Source organism: Ahaetulla prasina, chromosome 3 (assembly GCF_028640845.1).
Source record: "Ahaetulla prasina isolate Xishuangbanna chromosome 3, ASM2864084v1, whole genome shotgun sequence".
Lineage (NCBI taxonomy): Eukaryota > Metazoa > Chordata > Lepidosauria > Squamata > Colubridae > Ahaetulla > Ahaetulla prasina.
The window spans coordinates 115,793,590-115,819,147 of record NC_080541.1 but is presented as its reverse complement, the minus strand read 5'-3'; the positions used below and the strand labels follow the sequence as shown (position 1 = coordinate 115,819,147).

Sequence of the window (25,558 nt, the reverse complement as noted above, 5' to 3'; positions counted from 1 at the left end):
TACAATCCTTTTATATTTGGCACAGCTTTGGCCAGGACTAGCTGAGAACAGATACTACATTTTGGACTGACAGATAAATTGACAGATGAATGGGCACTTCCATATTTCTAGCTGTGAAACCCCTATGCATTCTACATGTGCCTCCAAAATGGCAGAATAGAATCTGCTTCTCTCAGGCTTTTTTCTTATCCAACTTGCAATACTTAAATGAGATTCCACTACAAATTCCATTTGTTTCAATATGTAACAGTGAGAAAAGCAATGTTTACTGCTTTGTCTTAGGCAGCAAAAGGTTTTGGATCAGCATGATACTCTGGATACAAAATCAACCAAGCAAACAAGATCTTTGAGTAATCGATCGGTGTTGTAAGTAGGAGCAAAATACTACTGAACTCTTTCAGCTTCTAACCAAATATGCCTTTGATTCAGACCCAGTGGTAGATGGAGAGAATACAAAACGAGAGGAGAGGGCATGGTCTGAAAATGGAGCACTCTGTTGCTATTTTTCCCCATCTGCTACCATCGTTCATATCCTGCTTATGAGTGAAAAACAGACGCCGAAGGGAAAAAGTCCACCTTCAAAGTACCAAAGGAGAACTCGACAGTTTAGATCTATCGGCTTTCAGAGAAACTATGCGTCCCTGCGTTCCTCATTAAATAAAAGCCATCCCGAGATGCCTTGCGCGCGGAAGTGAACGTGAGGTCGGAGCGCGCTTCTGGGATATCGGGTCGGTGATGGACACGGCAGGGTTACTGAAGGGGGCCGCAGCCGTGGGATCGCGAGCTCGGCGGAAACTTCTTACGGCGGAAGAAGCGGAACTATTTGAACTTGCGCAGGCTGCGGGGAGCGGCATTGACCCGGAAGTGTTTAAGTGAGTGGTCCGAGTCTGAGGACTTGGAAGCTTGTGCACATTGCTTTATTAGGAACTATAGGAGTATTATTTCATCCGCTTTTCTTCCCCTCTAGAAGGAGGTACATGGAAGATAGCAACGGGAGACCTCTTCGCCCAATTAAATTGTAGTTGCTAAAGCATTTAATTTGTGGTGGTCTCGATTGATAACATTGAATCCTCCTCAAGAGGTGTGTCAACTATTCAGTCTGACCATTTAAGTTCTGCCTACAATTATAACCCTAGCCTGTATAATAAAATGCCCTGGAGTTCCTATTTCTTAGACTGCAATTTAAAATATAGTTTGGAGATAATAAAAACGGATAAGAGTTGTACAGGGCCCAGCTAGTAATTTGATGGTATTATCAGTGAACTGAAAGTGAGGATCAGTTAGATTAACAGAATAACAGAGTTGGAAGGCACCTTGGAGGTCTTCTAGTCCAACCTGCTCAAGTAGGAGACCCTATAATATAGGGCAGTGATGGTGAACACGAAACATCGTGCGCGTGCATGCATGCTTGTCAAGGCCGCGCTCTGGAAAAGCTAAACTTCCGGTTCTAGTGGCAGCCATGCCCGACAATGAGCTGGTCAGTTTTCGACACTGCCGCTTGCGCGAAGGGATCACGTTCCGGAAAAGCCAAACTTCCTTGTTCTGGTGGGCAATGGCACCCGACAATCAGCTGGCTGGTGCACATGTGTAAACCAGTTTTCGGCACTGCCATACGTATGGACAGCTGATCATCACGCGCACATGTGCGCCAGAAACCTGGAAGGCAAACAGGCAAGGGGGCGCATGCTGGGTGACATGGCTTCGTATGCCACTTTGGACATGCATGCCATAGGTTCACCATCACAGGTATAGGGGTCTGTACCATTGCAAACAAATGGTTGTCCAGTCTTTTTCTGATGGAGCACCTACAACTTCTGAAGGCAAGCCATTCCATTTGTTGATTGCTCTCACTGTTAGGAAATTTCTCCTTAGTTCTAGGTTGCTTTTCTCCTTGGTTAGTTTCTGATAAGTGTGCACCAATATGATGAATCTTCAAAGACAATCAAATCTACTGCACAGTGAATAGAAAATTGATAGAAAATTACTGAATAGAAAATCAGTCCTGCCAAAGAATCTACAATGGATATGAGCAAGAAAAGGTAGTATAAAAGGCAGGATATAAGATAAGAAAAAATTAGCTGGGTCTTCAGAGTGGAAAAAGGAAGAGTACAAGCTATAAAAATAGCTGCAATAGGAAATAGCTAGCCAGGGGAAATTAACTGAATGGGATAACAAGAAAGATAACTAAATTGGAAAACAGGAAAGGCAAAGCTAAAACGGAAAAACAGAAAATCTATTGTTCCAAGAATCCATTTAAAAAAGGCCCCAAACTCAAAACAGGCAACTGAGCATGTCTAATTAGCTGATGAATATTATTTGACACACCTTGCATAAATTATCTCCTAATTTTAATGGGCATGTGATGTATGATTTAGTATGTAGCAGGAAATATATAGGAGGTGATCAGGAAGACTGTAACCTCATTGTACCTCAGCCAATGGGGAGCGAGGATTGATGTGGTGACTGGGACAGGGTTGTATAAAGAAGGAAATATTTTGTGTTGGAACTTTGGAGAGAACCAGGCTTTGATAAGCTTCTCTCCCCATTTCTTGCAATAAATGAAAGAAAAGGCCTTCACTGTGTCTTGGCTCTGTTAGTGGTCAGGGGAGCTTGCCTCTGATTACAAAGGAAAGCAGCCAGAAGTATGTAACAGCTTCTATCCAGTACTTCTTGTCCTGCCTTCACGTGCTTTGGAAAATAGGTTGAGTCTCTCTTCTTTGTGGCAGTCCCTCAAATATTGGAACATTGCTATCATGTCATCCCTTAGTCCTTCTTTTCAATGGATTGGACTGGACTGGACGTCTTTATTGGCCAAGTGTGATTGGACACAAGGAATTTGTCTTTGGTGCATAAAAAATACATTCATCAAGAATCATAAGATACAACACTTAGTGATAATCATAGGATACTAAATAAGCAATCAAATCATACTAGGAAACTAAATAAAACAATATAAATCATAAAGTTACAAGCAACAAGGTTATAGTCATAAGTAGGAGATAGGTAATAGGAAGGATGAGAAGAATAATAGTAATACACTCTTAGAAAATAGTTTGACATTGTTGTGGGAATTAGTTGTTTAGCAGAGTGATGGCATGCGGGGAAAAACTCCTTGTGTCTAGTTATTCTGGTGTGCAATGATCTATAATGTGGTTTTGAGGATAGAAGTTGAAACAATTTATTTCCACGATGTGAGGGGTCTGTAGATATTTTCACAGCCCACTTTTTGACTCGTGCAGTATATAGGTCCTCAATGGAAGGCAGGTTGGTAGCAATTGTTTTTTCTGCAGTTCTAATTATCAGTTGAAGTCTGTGGCTGTCTTATTTGGTTGCAGAGCCAAACTAAACAGTTACAGAGGTGCAGATGACAGACTCAATAATTCCTCTGTAGAACTCAATCAGCAGCTCTTTGGGCAGCCTGAACTTTCTGAGTTGGCACAGAAAGAACATTTTTGTTGTGCTTTTTTAATGAAGTTTTTGATGTTAGGTGTCCATTTTAAGTCTTGAGATATGATAGAACCTAGAAACTTGAAGGTCTTTACTGTTGATACAGTAGAGTGTGTTGTCTAGTATTGTAAGATGTGGACAACTGTGTTGTTTAGTATTGTAAAAAGTGGTAGTATAGGAGGGTTTCTCCTAAAATCTACCATCATTTCTATGGTTTTGAATGTGTTTAGTTCAAGATTGTTGAACTTTAGTTCAAAATTGTTCCGGTCACACCACAAGGCTAGTTATTCAACCTCCCGTCTGTATGCAGATTCATCATTGTCTCAAATGAGACCAATCAATATTGTATCATCTGCAAACTTCAATACTTTAACAGAGGGATCTTTTGAGATGCAGTCATTGGTATATAGAGAGAAGAGGAGTGGAGAGAGCACACAGCTCTGGGGGCCCCCTGTGCTGATTGTACAGGTATCTGATGTAATTTTGCCTAGCTTCACTAGACTAGACTAGACTAGACTAGACACACCAAATTCCTGCAACTGTTCTTCATATGTTTTAGCCTCCAGTCCCCGAATCATCTTTGGTGCTCTTTACTGCACTCTTTCCAGAGTCTCAACATCTTTTTAATATTGTAGTTTGGTTTCTCTCGCCTAAGTGTCATATCTTATTTTTTTCATCACTGAATTTCATTTTGTTTGATAGGACCCAGTGTTCTAGTCTGTCAAGATCCTTCTGGATATTCACCCTATCTTCTGTTTTGTGTTCTCTGCAAATTTGATTTCTCCTTCTATCTCCTCATCTACATTGTTTATGAAGATATTGCAGAATACAGGGCCTAAGACAGGTACCTTGAGGTACCTCACTACATAATTCCTTCCATGTAGGTATACTGTAGTTCCATTGAGGATTACATGTTGAGTGTAGTCAACTAATTGCAAATCCATCTGGTGATGATGCTGTCTAACCCATATTTTTCTACCTTATGTAGTAGGTTGTTGTCTATTCTCTTGATTTTTTATCCTTTTTATAAAGAATCTGCCTGAAAATGTATATATAAATTGTAGAATGAAAAAAATTGATACAATACCTTGACACAAATGCTGTGTTTCCTGGAAAATATGACCTAGCCTCAAAATAAGCTCCAGCCTGTTTTTTACTCATACGCCTAATATAAGCCATACCCAAAAAAATAAGCCCTAGTGCAGGGTGGGCATGACCAGCATAGGTGGCAAGTGCATGTGGGCTGATGGTGTCTAGCAGCAGCTCGCAGCCCGCACAGCACAGGTGAGTTTATCTGTGCAAGCAGCAGGTGGAAGCAGAGATGGGGGAGAGGCAGGAGACCCAGATGCACTGCACAGGCCGCGGGAAAGCCAAGCGGCAGTGGGGTGGAGCAATGGGCAGCTGTGGGAGGCTCATATTTGCACAGCAATATCGGCAGTAGACAGGAAGAAGGGGAGTGGAGGAAGGTGATCCGGACATGCTGCAGGGGCCGCAGGAAAGACGAGCCGTGGTGGACTGGAGTGGTGGCTGACTGTGGGATGCTCATCTTTGTATCTCTTGGCTTGCCTGCATCCCGCATGGCATGTTGGGATTGCCTGCATTCCGCTCCATGCTTTCTGCTCTGCGCAGCCCCAGAATGCGCCAACCAAGGGACTGGTGGGCTGCAGCTGCTGCTGGATACTTTTGGTCCCCACGTGCTTGCTGGCTAGTGTGTGCGCTGGAGGGGGGTACCCAGCCAGGGTGATCACCCTGAAATCATGTTTCCCCCAAAATAAGTCCTACTTGCTTATTTTGGGGCCCAAAAGAACATGGTTGTCAGCCCTGGAGTTATCTTGGAGATTTCAGGGCTGTCACAGTGGTGGATGGGTAAGCTGTGGGAAAGGGAAGGTGACGTGGAGATAGTGTGGGGTGTATAGCCATTTATTTATTTATTTATTATTTAAATTTAACAACATATTTTCCCTTGGGAGTCAAGGATGTTCAGCCTGTACCTGGAGAGGTGTGACTGGCAGTCAACTACAGTTGGGACAGCGTCCTGATTGGACCATGTGATGCCCATGTGGATGCAGGGGAAGGAACTTTGACTTTACTTTGGGTGGGGAAAACCAGGGGGATTCAGATTCGGGTTTTTCCAGATACGCCAATATGACATTTCTAATAAATTCAAGCTTTGAGGAAAATGCCAGCCTTGGCGTTTTGATTTTGTTGGATGTGTTACTTAGAACCCTGATATTAATCTGAATCTTTTTTAAAAAACTTCCAAGCAGCTCCTGTGCCACAGGTTTCCTGTCTGGGGTCCTGAACCCTGGGTGCCTTCCCGGTCTACCGGGTAGCACAAAAACTCAGGGAAGATAGAGGAGAAAACAGTGACCATGGAGAGAGTCAATGGGACTAGCTTGGAGATCATCTGCAGGACCATCTGCTATCCCTTGGCAGCTGTGGAAGTTGAAGGGGAGGCCAAGAATTAGCAGGGCGCCTGGCCCAAAGAGCGGGCACCCCGGCAGATCACACAGATGGATCCTTCCCAGTGGGATGAAGCTACAGGACTCCCATCACCCTAGGAGTTGGTTGGCGTGGCGGTCCTCCAAGAGCCCCAGATCATATCGGGACGAGCTGAGCACATCACAGTCTTCGAGTGGAGAGCAACAAGACCCATGAACTTAGCAAGTCCAGATAGTGGGGTCTGCAGCCACCATCTTGAAGCCAGTCGCTAGTCGGCCTCCAGCAGAAGTTTGGTCAGTTCATTGTGGGCAGCACGCCCAACTCCCTCCAAGCAGTCAGCCTCGTTGGGTACTGTCTCAGCCCATGTTCACCTTCCCAGGTCAAGGCAGCATGACTGTCCAGAGTGGAGCATCTGCCTTGTTCCACTCAGCACAAAGTGGACTGCGTCAGAATCTTCCCCGCTGGACCTGGTCTACTGAGATGACAGCTCCAACGGAATTGGCCCAAGCCAGTAATGGGCCCCTGGGTCAATCCAGCCCAGATTGCAGAGGGAGATGCCATTCCCGAGACTGGCTACTCCTGTTCGCCAGCCAGCCACCCAACTGCCCCCGACCAAGTCCCCCTGGATGGGCCTTCTACCCCAGACAGAGATGGGTGCAGTACCAGTGAATGCCAGCCCCAGTCCCGCTGCCTGCCCCGGTTCTGCAGCTGCTTTTCCCCCACAGTTCAGAGTGACTTTCGATGGGACCCCAGGAAAGCTGGCTCATTTCTTGAACCAGGTTTGGTCCCATCTTGATCGCTATGGGGATCAATACCAAACAGATCAGGACATAGTCTCAGCAATTACTGACCACATGATGGAAGGAGAAGCAGCGGAATGGATAGCCCAATTGCACAACGAAGGAGCCCCAGAACTAGAGGACGCAGATGAATTTGTGCAACTGCTTCGGGTCTGATTCGAAGATACGGCCACAGGGAAGAAGAAGAGGCAGAAATCTAGAGCCTGAATAATAATAATAATGATAATGATAATGATAATGATTATTATTATTTAATTTGTATACCGCCCTTCTCCTGAAGGACTCAGGGCGGTTTACAGCCAGATAAAAATAGCATACATAAATACAATACAATAAAATCAGAATTAAAAAACTTATTCAAATTGGCTGATAATTCAAATATAAAATACATAACAACATAAAACCCCATTAAAATCCTAATAAAACCCATTTTATGCCAGTCCCACGCGGAAGAATAGATATGTCTTCAGCTCGTGGCGGAAGGTCCGGAGGTCAGGAAGTTGACGAAGTCCTGGGAGAAGCTCATTCCAGAGGGCAGGTGCCCCCACAGAGAAGGCACCCTGAGGAGACCCTCTCTATGGGAGTGCACCGGTCGGTGGGAGGCATGTGGTAGCAGAAGACAGTCCCGTAAGTATCCCGGTCCTAAGCCATGGAGCGCTTTAAAGGTGGTAACCAACACCTTGAAGTGCACCCAGAAGACCACAGGCAGCCAGTGCAGCTTGCGCAGGAGAGGTGTTATATGAGAGCCATGAATGGCTCCCTCTATCACCCGCGCAGCTGCATTCTGGACCAACTGGAGCCTCCGGGTGCTCTTCAAGGGAAGCCCCATGTAGAGAGCATTGCAGTAGTCCAGGCGAGAAGTGACGGGGGCATGAGTGACTGTGCATAGGGCATTCCGGTCTAGGAAGGGGCGCAACTGGCAAACCAGGCGTACCTGGTAAAAAGCTCTCCTGGAGACGGTCATCAGGTATTCCTCAAAAGACAACCGCCCATCCAGGAGAAAGCCTAAATTGCGCACCCTCTCCATTGGGGCCAGTGACTCGCCCCCAACAGTCAGCAGTGGTTGCAACTGACTGTACCAGGATGCCGGCATCCACAGCCACTCTATCTTGGAGGGGTTGAGCTTGAGCCTGTTTGTCCCCATCCAGACCCGCACAGCCTCCAGACACCGGGACAGCACTTCGACAGCTTCATTGGGGTGGTTAGGGGTGGAAATGTACAGCTGAGTGTCATCAGCGTACAGCTGGTATCTCACCCCAAAACCACTGATGACCTCGCCCAGCGGCTTCATATAGATGTTGAACAGGAGAGGCGAGAGAACCAACCCCTGTGGCACCCCACACATGAGGTGCCTTGCGGTCAATCTCTGCCCCCCTGCCAACACCGTCTGCGATCGGTTGGAGAGATAAGACGTGAACCACTGAAGAACGGTGCCCCCCACTCCTAAGCTCCCCAACCGTCGCAGCAGGATACCATGGTCGATGGTATCAAAAGCCGCTGAGAGATCTAACAGGACCAGGGCAGAGGAATAACCCCTGTCCCGAGCCCTCCAGAGATCATCCACCAACGCAACCAAAGCCGTCTCCGTGCTGTACCCGGGCCGAAAGCCAGACTGGAACGGGTCTAGATAGACAGTTTCATCCAGGTACTGAGGTAACTGATGTGCCACCACACTCTCAACAACCTTCGCTACAAAGCGAAGGTTGGAGACTGGACGATTGTTTCCCAAAACAGCTGGGTCCAGGGAGGGCTTCTTGAGGAGGGGTCTCACCACCGCCTCTTTCAAGGCGGTGGGAACAACACCCTCCATCAAGGAAGCGTTAACAATCCCCTGGAGCCAGCCTCGTGTAACCTCCTGTGTGGCCAGCACCAACCAGGAGGGACACGGGTCCAATAAATAAACATGTGGTGGCATTCAGTCGTCTCAGCAGCCTCATGTCCTCAGGAGTCACAGCTAAGTGCCATCGCAAGTAAGCAACCAGGTCCTATGGCATTCCCAAGCCAGCAAGTCCAGAGGACAATCCAGGGAGAAGAGGAAGGAGGAAGGAGGAAGGAAGAGAGCCTGCCGTTTCCGTCGCCACCGAGGAGAGCTCTGACGCCATCGCCATCACCAGCAAGGCATCCTTGCCACCGCGGCAGCGGCCATGGCCGCCCCCCCTTCCAGCAACCCCCGTTCCATGAGGGGGACCCCGCAGGGGCTATACATGCTGATGTTGTCTTGCAAGGTCCTCATCGCCCCTATCGTTGTCCTCATTGCAGCCAAGAAAGAAACAATGCTGCCGGGGAATAGATCGAAGTTGCTGCCGGGGAATAGGCCGGAGCTGCGCCCCGCCCTGCCTAAGATGGCTGCCACCTTTTCGCCGTCGATCGCCTCCTGGCCCGGCTCTCGGCAACCACAGACCTCTCGAGGGCAAAAAACCCCTCTCATGGCTGCCGGGATGATTTTCCATCCGTCCAGGTAGGCATGGGCAGCCAGGTCGCCTACAGACTGCCTCGTTTGGCCGGGAAGCCTCCGCCCTGCTCACACCGAGAAAATCGTCAAACCGCCATCTTTGACATGCACAGAAAGCAAAGGGGCAGACCCCCAAAGGAATTTGTCTGGGAATTCCGAAGATTGGCCGGAAAGTTGAGAGACTGACCAGAACACCTCTTCGTTCACCATGTCAAAGAGGCTCTAAATCAAAACCTCAGGCAAGCTTTGCCTTTTGAGGGGTCCCTGACCACATACAAGACTGGTACTGGATGGCAGTGGCCATGGACCTGGAGATCTATCCTAACTGAAAGCCCACCCTGGAAAAACCTACTAAGAGAGCCCTGGGCTCTCTGCAAAACTGGCTGAAGTGCCAAAGCTGACACCCACAGCCACAATCAAGTGCTTCAGGTGTGGCCAGCAAGGCCACTGAGCTTCCAAGTGCCCTGCACTGGCTCCATCCCTCAACTCCGTATGCCAGCAGCCCCCAGGGTGAAGAAAACCCTGTGGAGACCGTCAGACAAAGGGAAGCTTGCCGGGCAGGCTGTTGAGGTTCCTTCCCAACCACTAAGCAGAGGAGAAACTCCAGCTCCAGAACCCTTTCCAAGCATCGGCAGTGAGAGCAGTGATGCCAGTGAAGAGGATCCAATGGTAAGTGAAACTATCTGCCCCTTCTTGATTAAGTCCCGAATAGTGGTGCCCAGCACTGGGGCCCAAGGAGACATAGATGTCATCATAGACACCGGCTGCACCAGGTGCCTTTTGGATGGCCTCCCAGCCATCCAAAAGCTAGGGATAGACACGAAACCCCTGGGTTGCCCCATACGCTTTGAGCAAGTTGATGGGACACTGAATGGGCAGCCACTCTAGTCACGGAGCTCATTAGACTGGAAATTGGGCACCACTGGGAACTCATAAGCTTTGTGGTAGCCCCAAAGAAGACCAAGTTGCTCATCCTGGGGCTCACTTGGCCAGACAAATGGGGCTCAGCCATTACATGGGAAGATGGCTATCAAAAGCTAAAAATAGGCATTGGCCCACTGCTGCCACCCCCTCAAGCCAAAGATCAACAAGTTCTGCCCCCTAGCAACCCTGGTAGTGGGGAGGGCGCTGCCACCATGTACGGCCTGCCTGGATGCTCCCAGGTGCCAGAGAGTATAGAGATCTGGCAGGCACTTTCAGCAAGCACAAATGTAACTTCCTCCCCACCCCTGACTGGGCAATAGAATTCAAGCTGGGAGCCAAGCTGCCAAAGCCCAAGATGTATTCCATGACCCCTAAAGAGATGGACGCATTGAGGACATACATTGACACCAATTTGTCAAGAGGATTCATCCAGCCTGCCAAATCCAAAGTAGCAGCCCCGGTGCTATTCAAAGAAAAGAAAGATGAGGGGGGATGAGACTTTGCATGGATTTCCGTGGAATTAAATGCCATGTGCATTGAGAACATCTACCCCTAATGAAGGACATGCTAAATCACCTTGCCAAGGGTAAAGTATTCACCAAACTAGACCTAAGAGAAGCATATTACTGGGTAAGGATCAAAGAGGGAGATGAATGGAATACCGCATTTAACAGACTGTTAGGCAGCTTCCAGTTTAAAGTCATGCCATTTGGGCTGCAGGGAGCCTCTTCCATGTTAATGCAGCTAATCAATGAAGTGCTACATGAGCACTTGTACAAGGGTATCCTAGTTTACCTGATGACATGCTTAAATTTAGCGAGACACTAGAAGAACACATTAAACTAGTGCGGCAGATCCTGAAAAAACTCCTAGCTGCGAAGCTCTATGCAAAGCTGTCCAAATGTGAATTCCATAAGACTTCCCTAGACTATCTGGGCTACAGAGTGTCAAATGAGGGAATCGAGATGGATCCAGGAAAAGTAAAAACAGTGCTCAATGCGCCTGCAAGCAACTCCAAAGCTTCCTGGGGTTCACAAACTTCTATAGACAGTTCATCCTGGCATTTGTGGAAGTAGCTCTGCCCCTGACAGAAGTGCTGAAAACAGGGGCCCCTGCTCTGAAACCGCAACCAAACCAACCACTGACCTAGTCCCTTGACCGCCAAAGGGCATTTGAGAAATTAAACTTTTTGCCAAAGAGCCCATTCTTCAGCACCCCGACCTTGAATGACAGTTTGTCGTCCAAACCAGCACCAGCGACATGGCCATAGCAGTGGTACGCTTACAGAAAAAACCCTAGGGTCAGCACCTACCCTGTGCCTATGTGTCCAGAAAATTCACCAACACAGAAAGACAGTGGGCAATATGGGAAAAGGAAGCCTACGCAGTCCGCTGGGCTGTCCTTTCTTGGTGACACTTCTTAGAGGGAGTAAGGTGTCTTTCTGGGTCTGTACTTATCACAAAAACCTTGAAGCCCTTAAGACCCTCCGAAAGCTCTCTTCCAAGCAGGTCCGCTGGGCGCAATACTTCAAACGGTTCAATTTTGAACTCAAATACATCCTGGGGGAAAGAACTTGCTAGTGGATGCCTTGTCAAGAAAGCCACAATTTAACAGTTGGAGGGAGGAGGGAGGTCATCCAAGCGATCATTCCCCCTTCCCAACAGGCGACTCAAGTCACCAGAAGAGGCCAAGCCAAACGTCAGAGTGACCCTAAGGGGGGATCAAATTACAGCTGCACTGAAGTCTGCACACCTGGATGACCAGTGGTTTGAAGAAAATTGAGAAACCCTGACCCTACGAGAGGGACTAGCTTGGAAAGGATCCAAGCTGTATGTCCCTGCCAGTTTGAGGTTTCCAATCCTACAGTGCAGCCACGACTCCCGATTAGCCGGCCATTTTGGATTCCTAAAAACCCTGCACCTAGCCAGGAGACAATTCTAGTGGCCCTAGGTGAAAGCAGATGTAAAGGATTACATCAGGAGCTGCACTACATGTGCAACTATGAAACTGAGACCAGGGAAACGCCCTGGACTTCTCCAGCAAGTGGCTGACCATTGCCTGCCCTGGGAGAAGTTTGCTATGGACTTTATAGTCAAACTTTCAGAAAGCGGAGGAAATACCATCATTTGGAAGGTGATTGACTTATTTTCCAAACAAGCCCACTTCATCACCTGTCTAGGATTGCCCTCTGCCAGAAAGTTGGCCAAGATGTTTATCAAGCAGATCTACCAGCTACATGGAGTGCCCCATAGGGTCATCTCTGCAGGGGGGTCCAGTTCACCACTAAATTCTGGAGGGAGTTTTTAAGGTCCATTGGATCAACGCAAGGACTTAGTTTGGCTTTTCATCCGAGTACTAGCGGGGCCATGGAACGGACAAATGCGATGGTGGAGCAGTACCTTTAATGCTATGTGGACTATCAACAAGAAAGCTGGGGCAATTTGCTGCCTTTTGCAGAGGTGGCTTACAACAATGCAGTACATAGTAGCACCGGGTTAACCCCCTTTCAGATCACTAGCGGCATGGAATTTGTTCCCATGTCCGAGTTGCTATGAGAACCACTATTGTCCATGAAACTGGCCGAATGGATGGAATTGCTGAAGCGGGATTGGGAGAACACGAAGACATCACTAACAAAGGCAGCAGAGGCATACAAGAAACAGATGGACAAACAGCGCTCTCTCCAGTCCCCCTTCCGGGTGGGAGATTGTGTATGTCTGTCAACGAAATACCTTAAGCTCAGATTGCCTAGCAAGAAACTAGGACCGAAATTCCTAGGGCATTTCCGATAGTGAAAGTAATTAACCCAGTAACAGTACAGCTTAACCTCCCATGCCTCTGTTTGCCAAATTGTGGTCCCACAGGAACTTGGCAAATGGGCCGTTTCTGTGGGCCCGCATGCCCACTGATATGGCTACGTGTGCCACCCTCATGGCACTAGGACTTATTTTTGGCAAGGTGTCTTATTTTCTCCCCCATGTATTGGGCCCTCACTTCTTCTGCTTGCTTGCGGTGGAGCAGGAGGCCGCATACTGCAAGTGCTGCTGCAGTGAGAGCGTGCCCAGCACTGACTTACTTCAGGGCCCCTGCAACCAGGCCACCTATGCCTCAACACCTGCCTCGCCTTGCAGCAGCAGCTCCAGCACCTTCACAGCAGCAGCTCTAGCAGCAGGGCCCTGTGTGGCCACATGGGCTCCTGCTGCACATGGCTGTTGGTGCTGCCACTGCAAGGCAGGTTCCAGGGCATGGATGGCCTTACTGCAGAGGCCCTGAGATAAGCCTGTGTGGGGCACATGGGGCAGCACCACCCCTGTGCCTCACCTCATGGCCGCAGCACTGCAAGCAAGCAGATGGAATGGGTGGCCAGGCGGCTATGCAGGCTCTTAAGTAGGGCTTATTTTGGGAGTAGGATTTATATTAGGTGCACATGTAAAAACTTACTAGGGCTTATTTTCCAGATAGACCTTATTTTCGCAGAAACAGTTAGTAAAGATTATGGATCTTTTTCTTTATGGTTCCAAATTTTATATACCTTTATCTAGAAATAGAGTTAATTTCTACATTTACAACTGAATGAAAAAGTATTTTTGTTGCTGAAGTATTGAATAATTACAGTGAAAATGACAATCTTGACTTAGCAGAATTACATGTTTCAGTTTGACTAGTGTCAGATATTTAAAACAAACATTTAACTGCATGTCCATATATATATAATGGGAAACTAATTTCAGAGGATATTAAAAATGGTGGACAACAATAATGATTAGGGAGTTGTAAGATATTTTTCATTAATATTGTTCTCTTCCAAATCTTGCCCTTCAAATGGGCTTGAAACCCTTGTTGCATTATATTCATATCTCAAGCTAGGGAGATTCTCTGAAAGAATATAGCAGTTAAGGAGGAAAGATCTAAGAAAAGATCCACACAGCTGCTTTTCTGTACAACCTTCTCATTTCAGAGTCAGCAAGAAATAATATTGCCATAAATCTTTCTGTCCCTCATGGACATCATTATTGCATACTCTTATTAAAAAAATCTTGCTGTACTGCACTCCTTTATAGCTTTAACATACATTATACAATATTTTAAGAGCTCATCATATGAAATACTAATCTTGCTCAAAACCATGCCTTGTTTGAAAAGCTTCCTCCAATTGGCATCCACAATGCTCTTTATGTGTTGCATTTTTTTTCTTCTTTTTCATTCATCATACTATCATCTGATAGATTTCTTTCTTTAATTTTTTATTTAGTGGGTTAGTTGTTCAATCTATCAATTTCTAGGTTTCAGCAAAGGGTTATCATTTTGTACATATGGAGAACTGGCACTGAGCCCGTGGACTGCATTAAAGGGAGCAGACCCACAACAAATTGCCAAAACAATTGAGGCTGAACTTTATTATTTTCATTACTATTAATAATTTGTATTTATTTTTATACAGTTGCCCATCAAATTATTTTATCCTGCCCTTTATATATTTTGGTCAACTAAAGCATTGAACATAAATAATACTCCTGCCTTCTATTTTTTCATATAACAACAACCCTGTAAGAAAGATTTTAGACTGAAAGCAATCCAGCCCAAAATCATCCAGCTGGCTTTCAAACCTAAGGGAGGCTAGAACTCCCAATCTACTGGTTTCTTGGCCAGCATCTTAACAAGGACAGAAAATTGGCATCAAACATATCCACGCCCGCAACATATCTCAGCCCCTGACCCTGTCACTTCAAGCTTCCTCCTCCATGTGCTATGTCAAGGAAGGAAGCAAGGAAGCTCTTGAGAGGAATAAGAGTAAAGCACCATTTCGGAAAAAGAGCATTTAAATCATATTTGGATTGATAGCAAAAAGCAAATATTGGCAAGGTGACATATACTCTGGAAATGGTTAGTGGGGGTAAGGAGGCTATGTGGATGTGGTCTAAGGAATACAAAACTTCATATTCCCTCCATATATTCCTTGGCAAATCACTGTGTTTTCCCCAAAATAAAACTCTATCTTATATTTTTTAGCCACCAAAGAAGGCATCAGGTCTTATTTTTTGGGGGTATGTCGTCCACTGACTCACCTCATTTGCACACATCACCCCCGGCCTCTTTTTCATTATCAGAGTCCTTCAGGAACTTCTTCGATCCAGAGCTCTGTTATCGGCTACAGATGCCTTCAGGAAAGACATTTAGGAAAGGCCTCTGCAGCCGATAACAGAGCTCCAGATTGATCCAGAGGCCTTCAGAAAAGCCTTGCCGGCTGCAGAAGAAATGGGCTGAGGTGTGCGAGGCCTGGCTGCAACAGTCTGAAGGTAAGTAGTAGGGCAATTCAACCCCTCATCCCCACCCTAGCTTAATTTTTGGACATTGGACTATTGCAATGCTCTCTACATGGGGCTCCCCTTGAAGAGCACCAGGAGGCTCCAGCTAGTCCAGAATGCGGCTGCACCGCGTTGCTCCCATATAACACCTATCCTGCGTGGCCTGCACTGGCTGCCGGTAGCCTTCTGGGTGCAATTCAAGGTGTTAGTGACCACCTTTAAAGTGCTCCATGGCTTAGGACCGGGTTATCTACGAGACCACCTTCTGCCACTGATAGCCTCCCAACGATCTGTGCGCTCCCACAGAGTGGGCCTTCTCAGGGTGCCGTCGACCAAACAATGTCGGTTGGCAGCCCCCAGGGGGAGAGCCTTCTCTGTGGCAGCACCGGCCCTTTGGAATGAGCTGCCTCTGGGGTTACGCCAACTCCCCGACCTCCGGACCTTCAAATGTGAACTGAAGACTTTTTTTTTTATTTGCATTTATATCCCGCCCTTCTCCGAAGACTCAGGGTGGTTTACACTATGTTAGCAATAGTCTTCATCCTATTTGTATATTTATATACAAAGTCAACTTATTGCCCCCAACAATCTGGGGCAATTTTACCTACCTTATAAAGGATGGAAGGCTGAGTCAAACTTGGGCCTGGTGGGACTAGAACCTGCAGTAATTGCAAGCAGCTGTGTTAATAACAGACTGTCTTAGCAGTCTGAGCCACAGAGACCCAGTATGAACTCGGGTGCCAGCTTTGGAAGCCTTATTAAACCGGAAGCTTCCATGCTGCCACCTTTTCATGTGTGGGAAAGTAGGAGGGGGGATTTAGTAGAGGGGTTGTCTTTAGACATAATAGCATTCTTCCTGTCGGTTAAGGTCAGGCCGATCCTGCATCTGGAGAAGGAGTGGTCAAACTTCTGTCTTGAGGTGGGACGGATGGGACGGATGGTGATTGGAGCATATGATCCACTGAGGAATGAGGGGATGGTTTTGGGGGTTTTGATTTACTGAGGGAAAACCCAAACCTCTCCGATTTGGGTTTTCCCAGATGTGCCAGTTTACCTACTCTAGTAAATAGAACTTTGAAAAATGCTTGCTTCAGAGTTTTTACTTGGAGTTGGGTTTTTTTCTGGAATGCTGGCGTTGGGTATGCCTAAGTCTACATTTTTATGCCATAGAACCAACAGGAATAATCAGACTTGTTGGTCTTTTCACTCAGATAAATGGTGTGATTTTATAGCGATTTCAGATAAATCAGATCTAAATAGTGAAACAATTTTGAAGATCTTTGTGTCAGTTCCATTTTTGCACCATAACAGCACCAGTATTTTCTGTTTGTGATTATTATAGCTCATTCTGTGCAAAAGTGTGATTTAATGGTAATTTCAGATGGATTTTTATTAAAAATATGAAATCATAGATCTGTCCTTTACTTTTCATCACAAACTTGTAAATGCAATACCTATTTTCAAATAATTTTAAAAATCAAGATCCATGTCCTAGTGAAGGGCAAAATTAGCTCCCATTGATTTTATATTGTAATCATGTGGTTATAGCAATAGCACTTAGACTTATATACCACTTCACAGTGTTTCACAGCCCTCTCTAAGCAGTTTACAGAGTCAACATATTGCCCCCAACAATCTAGGTCTTCATTTTACCGACCTTGGAAGGATGGATGAGTCAACCTCGAGCCGGTGAAACTCGAATTACCAAACTGCAGTCAGCCAGCGGTCAGCAGAAGTAGCCTGCAGTAACATTCTAACCACTGCACTACCATGGCTCCTGTGTAAGAGTTCAATATACATATCCATACTTCATGATGTTATCTCAAAGGTAAAGAACTGCTATTTTAAAGAAATGACTGATATTTTGCAAGGACATTATGACTGAACGGACAGCTTATGCTTTCACTAGAGAGAATTTTAATCATAAATTACATAAAGGAACCCCAATTCTATATTTATTAGCACACATATTACAAGGTAATGGAGATTTGCTACTATCTTGAGTATTGAAACCATTGAGCTATTTGATTTTATCAGGGTACAATATATGTCAAATAAAATGGGAATGGTGGAAGCTTGTTCTATTTTTGTGAGAAAGGGATAAAGTGTGCGTGTTCAGCAGCTCTGAGTAAAGGATCTTCAGTTCCTGGCAAGCAAACTCTAGTCAGTTGATAGAATAGAATAGAATAGAATTTTTTATTGGCCAAGTGTGATTGGACACACAAGGAATTTGTCTTGGTGCATATGCTCTCAGTGTACATAAAAGAAAAGATACGTTCATCAAGGTACAACATTTATAACACAAATGATGGTCAATATATCAATATAAATCATAAGGATTGCCAGCAACAAGTTATAGTCATACAGTCATAAGTGGAAAGAGATTGGTGATGGGAACTATGAGAAGATTAATAGTAGTGCAGATTTAGTAAATAGTTTGACAGTGTTGAGGGAATTATTTGTTTAGCAGAGTGATGGCCTTCGGGGGAAAAACTGTTCTTGTGTCTAGTTGTTCTGATGTGCAGTGCTCTATAGCGTCGTTTTGAGGGTAGGAGTTGAAACAGTTTATGTCCAGGATGTGAGGGATCTGTAAATATTTTCACGGCCCTCTTTTTGATTCATGCAGTATACAGGTCCTCAATGGAAGGCAGGTTGGTAGCAATTATTTTTTCTGCAGTTCTAATTATCCTCTGAAGTCTGTGTTTTTCTTGTTGGGTTGCAGAACCGAACCAGACAGTTATAGAGGTGCAAATGACAGACTCAATAATTCCTCTGTAGAACTGGATCAGCAGCTCCTTGGGCAGTTTGAGCTTACTGAGTTGGCGCAGAAAGAACATTCTTTGTTGTCCTTTTTTAATGATGTTTTTGATGTTAGCTGTCCATTTTAGATCTTGTGATATGATAGAACCTAGAAATTTGAAGGTTTCTACTGTTGATACTGTGTTGTCTAGTATTGTGAGAGGTGGAAGTATGGAAGGGTTTCTCCTAAAGTCTACCACCATTTCTACGGTTTTGAGTGTGTTCAGTTCCAGATTGTTTTGGTTGCACCACAAGGCTAGTCGTTCGACCTCTCGTCTATATGCGGATTCGTCATTGTCTCGAATGAGACCAATCACTGTTGTGTCATCTGCGAACTTCAGTAGCTTAACAGATGGATCATTGGAGATGCAGTCATTGGTATACAGAGAGAAGAGAAGTGGGGAGAGCACACAGCCTTGGGGGGCCCCTGTGCTAATTGTACAGGTATTTGATGTGATCTTGCTTAGCTTCACCTGCTGCTTCCTGTTTGTTAGGAAGCTTGTGATCCACTTACAAGTCTGTTCCGGTACCTGTAGCTGGTTTAGCTTAGTTAGAAGAGTGTCTGGAATGATGGTATTGAATGCTGAACTAAAGTCTACAAAGAGGACCCTTGCATAGGTGTTTGGAGACTCAAGATGTTGTAGGATGTAGTGCAGAGCCATATTAACAGCATCATCTGTTAATTGAGTTAATTGAGTTGGACCCCTTTTCACCGATCTTATCTTCTATTACGACGCACTACTCTTCTTATGAACTCTTGCAACTGCGAGGTGCCCCCGCCTCACAGAAATGGCCCTCCACACTACCGAGGGCCGGCCTCTATGATGGGTTTTGGGACCCACAGAGGTGGCATGCGAAAAAAAAGAACCTGTGGGGTTTTTTAAATAGGGAATTTTTAAGGGGTGGGAGGGTAAGGTCGGGTAATGGTGGTAGCCCGTCGGGGGGGGATTTAAAGGGGGGGAGGGGATCGCCAGTCCCATGCATGCTCACGGCACTATTTCATCGGGTCCGAAGACTGGGGGAGGGGGATGTTCAGAGCGGCGTGTGTTATTCCATCTATACGGTAAGTGGGAGAGGCAGACATGGCGGAGGCAAGGGGTCGTATCGTTTTCTGGGAGCATGTGCTCGATGTCTTAAAGCGATCACGTGCTCTGGCCCCTCAGTCCTTATTCGTTCCCCGGATGGTCAGGATCCTCAGAGCTTGGGTCTTCGGCTGATGCTGTGCAATGCCCGTTCCGTGGTTAATAAGGCTCCCTTGATTCACGATCTTATCCAGAGGGAGTCCGCGGACTTTACGGGCATTACGGAGACCTGGTTGGGCCCAGAGGGGGGTGTTCCCCTGGTTGAACTGTGCCCACCAGGTTTCCGTGCATTTCATCAGCCAAGGGCCCAAGGTGGGGGGGGTGGCGGTTGTGATTAAGGAAAGCCTAGAGCCGAGGGAGTCCACTGTGTCTCAGATAGCTGGTTGTGAATCCCTCCTTGTGAAGTGGGGCCATAGGAATCAGATGAGTCTGTTGATCCTTGCTGCGTGACTACAGCCCTACCTGAGCTGCTGGAGGTGCTTGCCGGGGTGGCAGTTGAGATTCCCAGACTTTTGGTCATGGGGGATTTCAACTTGCCATCGGCCGGCTTGTCGTCAACGGTAGCTCAGGAGTTCCTGGCTTCCATGATGGCCATGGACCTGATTCAAGTAACTGATGGCCCTACACACACAGGAAGAGGAGAACGAACAAAAATAGTAGAAAAAGAAAGATTTAATGTATTTGTAATGACTATGCGAGGATCTTTAGGCAAAGAATAGCTAATATCACCAAGATATTGAGAAAAAGCAATCTGATATGAATCAGAGACAGTCATTAAATGTTCAAGTTCAAAATAGAATGAGACTATTGCCTTATACACTGTAAGCCGCCCTGAGTCTTCGGAGAAGGGCGGGGTATAAATGTAAACAAAAAAAAAAAAAGTTTAGTACGAGTGAAAGCAATACCTTCTAAGTCTTGACCTGTTAGTTGTAAAGCACGTCGCCTTGCCTTCATGATTAATTCTTCTAAAGCTGACTGATAAGGAAAAATGTTTCTTGGAGGAGAAGCAGATAAATTTAACCATTCATGAATGTGAATTGCCTTTTCAGTAAAGAGAGAATAAAGAAAGCAGTAGGTAGAGGTGACGTTGGAATTATTGCTAACCATAATCCCTTAGCTGTAGAAGCTATTCTATCAACATATCGCAGTTTAAGTTTAGTTAGAATTTTTTGTAAACAATTTTTCTGCAAAGTGGTGAGAAACACCAAGTCTCCAGGATGCTTGGAATCTTTTAACAAAGAGAAGAGAGGTAACATTTCTCCTGTAGAGATTTGAAAATATGGATGGGCCCAATTAATTATGTCTAACAATTTTTGCCACTGAATTAAAGTATATGAAGTTTGTACTTTCAGTTAAGGTAAGATAGGAATGGAAGAAGATTGTAAAACTTTATGACCTAAATATGTATAAGGTACAGTGCGTTGTATTTTTTCAGGAGCTATATAGAGACCCCTGCTGGCCATGGTGGCAGTCAATGTTTTCTAGTGAAGATCATGTAAAAATCTCCATTTTCCACTTTTCTTTTTTATAACAAAAAAGGAGTATTCCACGGACTAGTGGAAAGCTCAATATGGCCAGCATCCAATTGCGCAGCTGGCTGTGGGGGGCGAGTTACTGGCCCCAACGGAGAAGGTGTGCAACTTGGGTGTCCTCTTGGATGGGCGGCTGTCGTTTGACGATCATTTGGCGGCCGTCTCCAAGAGGGCCTTCCACCAAGTACGCTTGGTGCGCCAGTTGCGCCCCTTCCTTGACCGGGATGCCTTATGCACGGTCACTCATGCCCTTGTCACCTCCCGCTTGGATTATTGCAATGCTCTCTACATGGGGCTGCCCTTGAAGTGCACCCGGAGGCTGCAGCTAGTCCAGAACGCAGCTGCGTGGGTAATAGTGTAACACCACTCCTGCGCAGTTTGCACTGGCTCCCTGTGGTCTTTCGGGTGCGCTTTAAGATTTTGGTTACCACCTTGGCTCCATGGCTTAGGACCCGGGTACTTACGGGACCGCCTGCTGTTACCTTTTGCCTCCCACCGACCTGTACGCTCTCACAGAGAGGGCCTTCTCAGGGTGCCGTCCGCCAAACAGTGTCGGCTGGTGGCCCCCAGGGGTAGGGCCTTCTCTGTTGGAGCTCCTACGCTCTGGAACGAGCTTCCCCTGGTTTACATCAAGTGCCTGATTTTCGGACTTTTCGCCGTGAGCTGAAAACGCACCTATTTACTCAAGCGGGACTGGCCTAAAATTTTATTGGGGTTATTTATATTTTAATGTTTTAAATTGTTTTAAATTCGGCCACTTTATAATATGTTTGTTTTAATTTCTTTTGATATTTATATTGTGATTTTTACTTGGCTGTACACCGCCCTGAGTCCTTCGGGAGAAGGGCGGTATAAAAATCGAATAAAATAAATAAATAAATAAATAAATCATCTGTTGATCTATTTGCTCGGTATGCAAATTGCAAGGGTCTAACAGCGGATCCGTGATGGTTTTCAAGTAGGAAAGCACTAGCCTTTCAAAGGTTTTCATGACTGTAGATGTTAAAGCAACTGGTCTGTAGTGATTCAGTTCCTTGATGGTGGGCTTCTTCGGCACTGGAATGATGGTAGAGCGTTTGATCTCTAGAAAGAGTAATTGCTGATTAATCAATGCTTTTCTGGGAGAACTAGAATCCAAGACTTATAGTATTCTGATTTAGCAGCAGATATGGAAATAATCAAAACAGCATAAGTCAATCTCAGATACAGTTTAAACTAGATCAGAAAGATTGGTAGTGGAAAAGATGGTTACCTCTGAAAATCCTCAAATACATTATTGAAATACATGAAATAAAAATTGAGCTGGAAAGAATACTATTGTTTCTCCATTCTTGGGGTGGGGTTACTGAACATGTATATATTTGAGTTATGGAGTACTCCATCAGTTCTTTTAGACACTTGTTAATTTTACTTAACAAGCCAGAAACAATTGGTTTCAGTTACCGTAATCAAGAAATCTTGTTTGCAAATAATGAATTAAAGTATTACATTCTTATTTTCTCCCCTTAGGATTCTGCTGGACCTTCTACGCATGAATGTGGCACCTTTGGCTGTCTTTCAAATGTTGCGTTCCATGTGTGCTGGGCAGAGATTAATTAGTACTGAGGCTCCTCCTGATGCAGCACGAGGTCAGTGGTGCCCCTGTTTGTTGAGAGGCATGTATTAGAATGCCTCAGTCAGGGTTTGGTCTAAGGCAAGGAACAGCAGCAGTGACATGAGTACTTTGAATCTTTGGAAGATAATCTATGTAATAGTTTGATAATTTTCTATTTGACAAAACATTCTGAAGACACAATAGAGTTATGCTAATTTTTTAATGCCCTCATATTCTTGATCTGAGACAACATTCTAGCATTACTAAGTGTTGAACTGTTAATGTCTGTGTTTTTCGAACAATCCACTTTCTGTTTAAAATTTCAAAAGAAATTTGTTGCTTTTGTTTTATTTGATTTTATTTATTCGATTTTTCAATCTCTTCTGGTATCTACCAACAATATAAGCTGCATTCATTTCTTGAAAAATCATACATAAAAAATTATGCTTTTTAAATCACAGTCTCAGTTTACTACATTTCTAAGTTCCAGATAGTGTTCTTTTTCCAGGAAGCTTATCATTAGAAACATATAGAACATCCATATGTTGTATCAGATCATTGAACTATCCATCTGATTGCTTCAACTGTGCCAGAGTTTGGACCTAATATTTTCTGGGCCAAATCTGGGGTTGTTCCTTCTAACATTATGTACAAAGTATATATTATTAAGCTACCATTGACCTGGAATGTTGTCAATTAAATATAATAAGAGAAGTAATGCAATGTTATAGTTTTATGTTGCTTTCACTCTAAAAATTAATCAGACTTTCTGGAGTAAGCCTTTCCAATTGAAATACCGCATTTCTCCAAAAAGAAGGCCGGGTCTTATTTTCTTTTGACCCACGAAAAATGGCTAGGCCTTCTTTTTGGAGGATTCTAATTATTGACTCACCTCATGGCAATCGCACTGACAGCCCCGCCCAGCAGGAGCCTGTTGCTGGCTCACTTCTGCAGCTGCTTGCCGCCATTCACATGCATCGCCTTGGCCACTGTTTTGCCTTCAGATGCCTGTCAGAAGGCATCTGCAACCGATAACAGAGTTCCGGATTGTTCAGAATGCAGCTGCGCGGGTGATAGAGGGAGCTTCACGTAGCTCCCACGTAACACCACTCCTGCGCAGACTGCACTGGCTACCTGTGGTCTCCTGGGTGCACTTTAAGGTGTTGGTTACTACCTTTAAAGCGCTCCATGGCTTAGGGCCTGGGTACTTACGGGACCGCCTGCTGTTACCTCATGCTTCCCACCGACCCATACGCTCACACAGAGAGGGACTTCTCAGGGTGCCGTCCGCCAAGCAATGTCGGCTGGCGGCCCCCAGGGGTAGATCCTTCTCTGTGGGGGCTCCTACCCTCTGGAACGAGATTCCCCCGGGTTTACGCCAAATACCTGACCTTCGGACCTTCCGCCGCGAATTAAAAACATATTTATTCGCGCGGGGCTGGCTTAAATTTTATTGGGCTTAAATTTTATTGGGCTTAAATTTTATTGGTTTTAAATTTTTTACTAGTAATTTTTAGTGGGTTTTAGTTTATGTTCCAAAGTTTTAGGCCAATTATGTAATAAGTTTTTTAATTCGTATTTTAATTGTATATTATATTGTTTGTTTTACTTGGCTGTACACAGCCCTGAGTCCTTCGGGAGAAGGGCGGTATAAAAATTGAATAAATAAATAAAATAAAATAAAATAAATAAATAAATCTTAAGGTGAAACAGAGGCCAGGATGATGCGTGCAAGTGGCGGCAAACGGCCGCAGAAGGCAAAGCAGGTGTCAGGGTGTGTGAGGCCTGTTAAGTAGGGCAGCTCTACCCCCCCCCCATCCCCACCCTAGCTTATTTTTTACCTGTGTGCCTCTCCCCACCCCCTGCACCACAGGGTGGGCAGGGTCTTAATTAGGGCTAATTTTGTGGGTGGGGCTTAATTTTATCACATACGCTTAAAAACATGATAGGGCTTCTTTTCAAGGTGGGTCGTCTTTTTGGAGAAACACGGTAATAGTTATTTCATTAATATGCAGCCACAGACTTCTGTTGTATTTTAGACCAGGGACTCCAACCTTTTGGACCTTTTGGACCAAGTTCATAATTTTAAATTGGACCTTTTGGACCAAGTTCATAATTTTAAATCCCACGAACCACTAATATGAATCCAGCACACTGCTTGCTGAAGCGCCTGGACTCCCAATGATGGGATGGGGTCCTTCAGGCACTCTCCCTCTCTCCCTCTTTCTCTTTCTTTCTCTCCCTTTCATTCTCTCATCTCTCTCCCCCTCTCTCTTTCTCTCTCTCTCCCACTCTTTCTCTTTCTCTCTCTCCCCCCCTTCTCTCTCCCACTCTTTCTCTCTCATTCTCTCTCCTTCTCTCTTCTCTCTCCCACTCTTTCTCTCTCATTCTCATTCTCTCTCACACACACTCTTTCTCTCTCCCCTTCTCTCTCCCACTCATTCTCTCTCATTCTCTCTCCCCTTGTCTCTTTCTCTCCCCCACTCTTTCTCTCTCATTCTCTCTCTCTCTCTCTCTCTTTCTCTCACTCTCTCTCTCTTTCTCTCACTCTTTCTCTCTCTCTCCCCCACTCTTTCTCATTCTCCCTTTCTCTCTCTCCCCCTCTCTCTCTCATTCTGATTTTTTCTCTCTCTCTGATTCTCTTTTATTCTGTCTCTCTCTCATATTTTCTCTGATTCTCTGTCTCTTTCTCTGTCTCTCATTCTCTGTCATTCTGATTCTCTCTGATTCTCTCTTTGATTCTCTCATTCACTTTCTCATTCTCTCTCTTTTGTTCTGTCTCTTTTTCTCTATTTCATTTTGTGCGGCATCAGCATTCTGCCTCGGTATATTTGTGCCCACTGGTGGAGCAGAGCAGCCCTCATCTCCTGCTGCTTGGGACTCGGAGCTGTAAACGGCATCTGGTCAGGGTTTGGCTCTCCATTGCAGATGCCAGATTGGCCTCCTGCAAGCTCTCGTCTCTCAAGGAGCCCAGCCGAAGTTTCTCGAGCCGCTTCAGCGAGTGCTCCTCAAGAGACGAGAGCTTGCAGAGACATGGCCAGCGTCGCGGCGGGACAGCGTGGATCCCGGTGCTCCGGGGAAAACGCTGAAATTCCAGCCAATTTGGGGGTCCTTAATGGATCATAGCTGTCCTGTAGAGACATCGAAGAAGGGAGGCAATGGCCGGTGAGAACAGGGAAA

At 45.6% G+C, this 25,558-nt stretch overlaps 1 protein-coding gene across 2 annotated transcripts in view; it reads left to right on the top strand.

Moving 5' to 3' along the window:
• Window positions 1–679: 679 nt before the first annotated feature.
• LOC131194642 (mitotic-spindle organizing protein 2A-like) overlaps window positions 680–25,558 on the top strand; it is a 62,089-nt gene continuing 37,210 nt past the window's right edge. For both annotated transcript variants that reach the window (XM_058175864.1, XM_058175863.1), the window contains exons 1-2: window positions 680–872; window positions 22,294–22,412. In XM_058175864.1, coding sequence (XP_058031847.1) covers window positions 736–872; window positions 22,294–22,412 — 256 coding nt within the window. In that variant the 5' untranslated portion in view covers window positions 680–735. The remainder of the gene's footprint in view (window positions 873–22,293; window positions 22,413–25,558) is intronic.